The sequence below is a fragment of the Diadema setosum genome, chromosome 14 (assembly GCF_964275005.1).
Source record: "Diadema setosum chromosome 14, eeDiaSeto1, whole genome shotgun sequence".
Classification (NCBI taxonomy): domain Eukaryota; kingdom Metazoa; phylum Echinodermata; class Echinoidea; order Diadematoida; family Diadematidae; genus Diadema; species Diadema setosum.
The window spans coordinates 20,562,786-20,571,182 of NC_092698.1; the positions used below are offsets into that span (position 1 = coordinate 20,562,786).

General features: G+C 37.7%; 1 protein-coding gene across 1 annotated transcript; it reads left to right on the forward strand.

Moving 5' to 3' along the window:
* The first annotated feature begins 809 nt into the window (after nt 1-809).
* LOC140237703 (cytoplasmic polyadenylation element-binding protein 1-B-like) lies at nt 810-6,527 on the forward strand. The gene is made up of 4 exons (XM_072317626.1): nt 810-939; nt 2,906-3,104; nt 4,663-4,757; nt 5,690-6,527. The coding sequence occupies exons 1-4, from the start codon at nt 880-882 to the stop codon at nt 5,885-5,887; spliced, it is 552 nt and encodes a 183-aa protein (XP_072173727.1). The 5' UTR covers nt 810-879; the 3' UTR covers nt 5,888-6,527.
* Nucleotides 6,528-8,397: the final 1,870 nt, after the last annotated feature.

Sequence of the window (8,397 nt, forward strand, 5' to 3'; positions counted from 1 at the left end):
TGCATAACATCATTGCCAAAATTAACAACCAATCACATTGGGTTACAAGGGCAGTGCCTCACTCAGCCAGCACTTCCTAGAATTTTCTGGAATGGGTTAAATCCTTCTAGATTGAGTGAGCTATAATGTATTTCCTGTCACATGCATACATGTACTGTAGCTACATTGTATACCACATAGAAAATTCTCCACTGATCTGGTCAGCCTGTATGTACTATATCTATATCATATAGAATGTTCTCCATTAATCTGGTCACCCTGTGTACATACACATTAAACAACCATGCATACAGCCTTGATACATGTACATAACTACTTGTGTGTACATTTGTGACATAACATTTAGATCCAGTTTAATGATATGACAACTATTTTATGGAGTCTCCAATATATTCACAACAGAAGTGTGCATGAGATGGATCAAATTTGCTTGAATCAAAACCAATTATTCAATGAATTACTATAGAAAAAAGAAAACAGCGAGGTAAATAACATATCACCACGAGAAATTTGAACAGTTTATGTGAAGTTTTGGTATGTAATAAATCTTGGTCCAAATGTCAACATTACCCAACTGGTACTCAAGTTTCTATATTCTTTTTGTTGACGGAAAAAAATGCATAAATCAGAATATGTTTGATTATATAAAACCATTGCTGGCAATAAAGAGAACTATTTCTAGAGATTTAGTTGCACATTTAATCAGACAAACATGTATATCACTTCCTGCCGTCAGCTAGCGTCATGTTGCATCCGTGTTTTCCACCTAAACAATGTGTTTTTGTTGTTTTTTAATGGTCTCATCCCACAGGGTATGTCTACGTTCTATTTGAGTCCGAGAAGGCAATCAAAGCTCTCCTTCAGTCCTGTACACACGACATGAGCGGAAGAGGGGAGTATTACTACAAGATCACCAGCAGACGGATGAGGAGCAAAGAAGTAAGGTTAAAGGAGAATGAAAACCCAAACATATACCCCATGTGAATTGAGTAATTAGACCAGTTCGTAGTTCCTCTTTGCGCATGAGCAGAAAAAGGTCATTTGCACCAACAGGCATTTTGGTTCGTTAATTCACTGAGATAAGCATCTGTGATGTGATGATTTTATTCATGTATATTGATATCGACTCTAGATGGTGCTTGCCAGCACATCCACCTGACAGCAAGCCAGGTATTTGGCAATATCAAAAGAAAATGTTGTTAATGCATTCAATACAAAACAATGAGATGGATGCCTCCTGAAGTGTCAATTGGCCATTCTAGTCACCTGGTCTAAACACAAGTTCATTCTTTGTTTGAATATGAATTCCATAAATTGTTACGTCGGGCAAGCTTATGCATTATGTCACTTTGAAAACAAATGAAGAGCCTAACCAACTGAGAAAAAAGAAAGGTTATTTGTACCAATGTGTACATGAGCTAATTATGAACTGGGTTGTTGCAGCAAGGTTTGTAAAACACATCAGTGAAAATCGTTGTGCACCTGGTAAATTGTCATTCTCGTGCTTTCCTGTGCTTGGCAGATTGTTACTGGGCTGTGTGAGTGCGCATTGGGTTAACAACATTCTGCCATGCACTGGGAAGTGTGTTAACAACATTCTGCCATGCGCTGGGAAGTACGTTAACAATGTTCTGCCATGTACATGATGACATTTGAGGAAAATCAGATGATCCGTTTCAAAGTTTTGGTGCCGCCATTGCTGGATGAGAATACTATACAACATTTTTTGGTGTCACATATGGATAATGATATTTAAAAATATATATAAATTCAACATATTTTCACTTTTTAAACATAATCAAAGGGCACTTGACTTACATATTTCGGAAAGCAAGGGGAATGATAATACCTTCAAAATGTCAGTAACATGTGAAAGGAATGTGTGCTTTTCATGAAAAATGAAAATCTTGAGGAATTCTTGTATAAAAAAAAAGGAACAATTTTCCCTATGTGACATCATGAACTGTGGTAGCCTTCTTAATCCAGCAATGGCTGCATCAAAACTTGAAAAAGGCATATATTTTGAATGGATTGTCCAAATGTCATCAAATTTCCACTGATGTTTTCTTTTAGTAACATTGCTGCATTCACTGAATGCAAATGTATATTTGGGTGTCATCCTCTATCAACATCCATTCTGCACTGGAACCCCCATCTTTTTGTCCTCTTTGACATGTGACCTTTCTTGTGTTCCTATCAAATCTTCTATTGTGTTTTAATCACTGGTAAAACTTTCCCACCTGCATTCAAGTTGCAAATTTGATGGAAGCTACCTATCAAAATATGGTTTGTTTATTTCATCCATAATACTGTAAAACGAGGAATATTCGCGTGCATTTTAATTTCGCGAATTTCGCAAGCGCCAAAATTCGCGAAATTAAAATGCATGCGAAATTCCTTATCTACACTTTATGCATTGAACGCCATTGGCAATTCGCGAAAATTTCATGCCATGAAAAAGGCCGTCGGCTCCAATTCGTGAAAATTTTGTGCCGCGAATATATCATGTTTTACAGTATATGGCAAACTGGCTTTCTGGTTGCTAAGGAACAGAGTTATGCATAGAATTTGAAAATGTTATGAATTGGGACAATCGGGCAACCCCACTGCAGAGTGACTTGCATTTGTTTTCAAGACAAGTCACCTTTTTATTATAGTTGGCATGTTCTGGCATGAGACAAGACATATTTGATGTCTGACACACAATTTCAATTGAAAGGGATGCACAAGACAGTATCCTTCCTCACTGAAAAATGCAAGACAACCCACTCAGGAATATCTCTGCTTCATTGAAAATAGAGACAATAACTGCCCCCCCCCCATGTTTTGGTCGAAAACGTGCCTTTGTCAGACATAAATGTTGCAGCAATTCAGCCGTTATATTGGATCTCATATACTCGTTCAGGTCCAAGTGATTCCCTGGGTGCTGTCAGACAGCAACTACGTGCGGTGCCCCTCCCAGCGACTGGACCCGGACAAGACTGTCTTTGTGGGCGCTCTCCATGGCATGCTGAATGCAGAGGGCCTGGCCCATCTCATGAACGACCTCTTCGGTGGTGTGGTGTATGCTGGAATCGATACCGACAAGCACAAATATCCCATCGGTGAGTCTTGTACGAGTGGGTGATGATGTGAGACAGATGGTGATTATTTTGTTTGCACTGCCATCAGACTCTGCTTGTCATACAATACATCTCAATAGTCAGATATTCAAAGCATTTTTATGAAGTATTGTTGTAGTCTGATCTTATACAATGTCAGGATCCACATGAGAGGAAGTAGGGATGAAAGAGTTTACCAGGGTACTTCTTTCACAATTATTGCTGCGGCCAAATGAACCCAATAAGCCAGTTTGGAGATAGCTCATGTACACATGGGTACAAATGACCTTTCATTTTTCTCAGTTGGTTATAGGCATCTCACTCGATTCACAGCAACATAATGCATCAGCTTGCCCCACATAGCAATTTATGGAACTCGTATTCAATCAAAGAATGAACCTGCATAGATCAGGTGACCAGAACGATTCGTCAATCAACAGTTTGGGAAGCATCTATTTCATTGTGCTGTATTGCATGCATCAACAAACTTTTTCTGTTAACATTGCCAAATACCAGGCTTGCTGTCAGGTATGTGGATGTACTGGCAGGCATCATTAATAAGGATTACGTGAATAATCATTGCATCACAGATGCTTATCTCCGTGAATTTCGAAACCAGCCTGTCTCTCGGTACAAATGACCTTTTTGGATCTGCTCATGCACAAACTGGAACCCTGAACTGGCTTGTAAGGGATACATCAGGAGATAGGATGAGTCACAGCAGGAATAGAGATGACAGAAATTTCAATAGAAAACCAAAAATGGAAACTAAAACAAAAACTCTTGTATAACTCTGGTAATGATAGTCAAATATGATACATCTCTGATATACATACATTTCAAATCAGTGTGAACCAAAAAGGCTAACAGTATTATTTCTCAGTAAACTACCATATGGTGCAATATGCTGCCACATTACTTCAGGCAGGCCAATTAATCAACCAACTGTATTCAACTATGTTTGTAAGCCTCTTGTATGCTATTCACTTGTAGTTGTCCATCTGTTTCAAATTCCTAAATGTGCAATTGATGATATTGTTAATAAATTGCAAGTTTTCAGCAAGCTAGCCAGACCAATGTATATGTATATAAGTTACATATATCACACATGGGGCCTGTTTCATAAAGATTGAGCGTAAGTTGCGATCAACCACAAATTGCGTTTCATAAACAATTTTGCAATATTGATCGCAAGTAACGCTCAATCTACTGAAAGTTACGCTTGATTTTTCTTAAAATCAAGCGTAAGTCTCTTTATGAAACAGGACTTATGCTCAATATTGAACTTAACACTAGATTCAACAAGTTACGGTCAATAAATCGAGCAGGAGATCAATTGCAACTTGATGAAATAGGCCCATGGTTGCATGGGGACTAACACACTTCTCATTTACACACATTGAGGTGACTTTTTTTTTTTAAGGCTTGATGAAGGGAAAAGATGACAAGTTTAGTACTGCAATCTTTTTAACCACATCATCATGACAACTTTCCCCATATTTACTCCTTTGTTTTAAGAGGAGCTTTTGTTTTTTATCATCTCGCCTCTTTTCCTTCATAGGTTCTGGCCGAGTGACCTTCAACAACACTAACAGCTACATGAAAGCAGTAGCAGCAGCATTCGTGGAGATCAAAACGGCAAAGTTCACAAAGAAGGTTCGACCCACTTCTGTGCTGTTCTGTTCCCGACAACCTGATATCAAATGGTTAACTCTCTCCGAGACATGGTTTCAAAATGCCATTGACTTTGGTCACAAAAGAAAGTTTATGGAGAATTCCTGTCGCAGACGATACTTGCATGATAAGATCTTTGGGAAATGATAGTATTACCTTTGGTTTTGGCATAGAGATGAGATTTGGGGGCATGTGTTACCTAGTGTTATGGCTAGATGATATGCAAAAGGCATTTCATGTGCTAGAATTGGTTGGGTGATGTTTTGGAATTTGAGCATCTTGTTTCTTCAGGTAGATATGAACTATTTAAAGAGGAAAACCCCTTGTCGCTTCTCAGTGTCATCTGTTCAGACATAATTAGCAATGGCCATGAAGCGTGAAATTGATATGTCCTTTTGTGCTTCAGATTAGGCAAAGTGACTGTTTGGAATCCATCTACCATCACTGAAATGATCAATGTTTGCATTTGAGGTATACCAGTCTAATGTAATGCACAAGGGATATAATATAGTGCATCATTACAGACTGCCCGAGTCATTTAATTTATCGATCCTTATCTATCCATCTATCTCTCATTCCATATCTATGTGTCTCTTTATTTCTGTATATTTCCCTTTATAGAGCCCCCCCTATCCGTCTCTCCCTCCATTAACTACATATTGTCTCTTACTTTATTTTGCCTGTATGCATCTACCTACCTCAATCCCTCTATTTCCCTCTCTCTATATCTATCTCTATATCTCTATCTCCCTCCATAGATGTATTTCTCATTTCTCTGTATCTCTGCCTACTGCATCCCCTTCATCTCTCCTTCTCTCAATCTCTTTCTCAATCTATCTCTCCCTCTCTGTGTATATTATATTTGTTTCATATTTCTCTGTATATCTCCCTCTCTCTCTCTCTAATATGTCCAGGTCCAGATTGATCCCTACTTGGAGGACTCTCTCTGCACGCTGTGCCACACCCAACCCGGCCCCTTCTTCTGCCGCGAAAGCTCCTGCTTCAAGTACTTCTGCCGCTCCTGCTGGTTCTGGCAACATTCCCTGGCGCAAATTAGCGACCACAAGCCACTCATGCGCAACACCAAGACCAAGACCAACGACTTGTTCTAGAGGCTGGGAGAGGTTGTGGAGGCTTGAATCTTTTTTTTTTTTTTTAATCGACAGCTGAAGCGCAATGGGATATATAAATCAGCAGGCTCTTAGTGCTCATTTTGTGATCATGTTCCTAACCAGCAAGGTGATGGATTTAGGACGTGGTGTCATATTCAGTTGAGCTTCCAATTTGTGAAAAGTTTTGATTGAACAAATAATTGGTGTGTTTGGTTTTTGGGAGAAAGCGGGAGAGATGATTTGCAGAAGAAAACAAGATAAGAAAAACGCTGCAATTGAATGTAGCCACAATGCAACAGTGTTTCAGTCAGTAATATGAGACAGCATTTAGGTCGATATTCACTCGAAGAATGAATTATATCAACAGAAACTATTGTCGCTATGTGTGTGTGTGCACAAGGTGTTTTTTTAAAGTCTCCAAGACAAGTGCTTGAATATATACATATGAATATACATCCCTGAATGTGTAAACTCTGAAATGGTGCTTCTGAAGATGGCAATATACATTATGATGAAAATGTTAACTACACTTCATTCTCACTCTTGACGCTGAAGATACTGAATTTTGTGAATCGATCATGCATGGGCTGAGCGTTGCTGAAGAAGAGAAAACCATTTGCGACAAAGCTTATGTAGCCCAGTGAACAATTGTCTGCTTTTAACAGAGATGCATCACATTCACATTTTCACCATGCAGCGAGGTGTGTATGTGTGTCTGTTTCTCTTTCCCAACCACACCACCTGTTTATTTTTAAGCGATGTACAGATTGATTGCCTAGTCAGTAAGGTTTTGTGTTGATCAGACAGATCTCAACGCTGCAGCAGAAAAGAATGGGGCGCTGAGGTGGCATGGCTTAATACGCACGTAGTCTCAAGAAATCATCATTGTTGAAGTTGCCAGATTGATCTTTTAAAAAAAGAAAGGAGAAATGTGCTTCTATGAAAAAGTAAAGATTTATATTGAACATGAAGAAGGAAAGGCCCCATCCATTGTGCAAAAGCATTGATTTTGAAACTTGCATATATTCAAGGCTTCTACATTATATATTCATCACATTTATGTATTGCAATATATTCTGGCTCAATAAAGCCAGAAAGTAGAATAGAGGAGAAACAAAAATAACCACTATTTGTGGATAAGTTGCCTTAAATTGGTCTGTACTATATATGCCCCACTTTGAGGGTCACAAAGAGTTTTATCAAAATTATTTATTTCAAGTTAATAAAGAAATATGTGTCTGGAAATAGACCTAAAACAAGAGATATATTTGTATAAGTATGTCAACAGATGCTATGTACAGTTGATTTATACAGCCACAGAGTGATGATCAGGTTAAGAAATACAATGATATTAGCTAGATATAGTTAGAAATAGTTTGCCCACAGCTTTAGAGTTGGGGGAATGTAGATAAAGGAACTGGATGACTTAATCTTTCATACCATCTAGTTTCTTCAACCATACACTGCACAGTACTTTCTGGATAAAATGTGTGTTTTTTGTCTTTTGTGTGTCCCTTCTAGTTCTTTAGTGTTTGTCGTGGTTTGTGTAGGGTTATCTGGTCTTTTTGAATATTGTGAGGAAGATTTAAATTTTCCTTCTGATTTCTTTTTTTTTTTTCTTGTTTATGAATAGACCTCAATTTACTTTATAACTTTATGACTAGTTGGGAACAAAGAACAAATATAATCCAGTTTAGGATGTACTAGCTGTCTTCCACGTCTATGGAGAACAGAACGCATGTTTTAGGGACAAAGGATTTTATTGGCAGGAGTTATGTGAAGTTCTGCTGAGAGCTCATTTTAGGATTGGTGCAGTAAATGCACGAAGGTGTGATAGAGTACATGTATTTTATGGTAGAGCTAAAGTCATTTCAACCAATAAACTGGCCCTGTTTTACTCAGTAAAGTGAAATGAGAAATACTCAACTTTGATCACTAATTTTAATTGAGACTGTTTCAGAGACCAAATTTTGACACCTTTACCCTATGAATTTTTTTTTTCTTTGCATTTGAAACAATATACATGTCTTACTTTGCAAACAATAAGATTTTAAAAAACTACTGGCATGAGTGTATAACAGTGATTTAAAGGAATATGATGGGACATCGTTTTAAAGTGGCCTTCTTAAACATGCTCCAGTGTCTGTTAAAGAATTGATGAGTCAGTCATATGAAACAGCCATGAAAAAGCAATGAGCTCAGCAAGAAAATTGTTGTTTGATTAAAACATAAAGTATGTGAAGGACTAGTTTTAGAAATTACCCACTGGAATGTCTAGTGTTTTTAATAAGCGCAAACTTCTCGGGTTGAATTTGCTCGATTTTAATATTGGTTATATACATGGAGATATATTTTGAAAGCATTGTAGTATAGCCTGTATTGAATCAAGTCAAATTACAGAATCAATGAATATGAATATGATCAAAACTTGATTTGGAGTAATTGTGAAATCGTATGCAGATGATCAGTTTATAAAAAAAAAGAACAAATGTGGCACAATAGTCATTTTA

What these genes read in the sequence shown, in the direction of transcription:
- LOC140237703 (XM_072317626.1), top strand. Translation starts at nt 880, where the DNA reads ATGAGCGGAAGAGGGGAGTATTACTACAAGATCACCAGCAGACGGATG. An exon ending in GACGGATGAGGAGCAAAGAA is followed by an intron (nt 940 to 2,905) that starts GTAAGGTTAAAG and finishes ATACTCGTTCAG; the next exon opens with GTCCAAGTGATTCCCTGGGT. An exon ending in CAAGCACAAATATCCCATCG is followed by an intron (nt 3,105 to 4,662) that starts GTGAGTCTTGTA and finishes TTTCCTTCATAG; the next exon opens with GTTCTGGCCGAGTGACCTTC.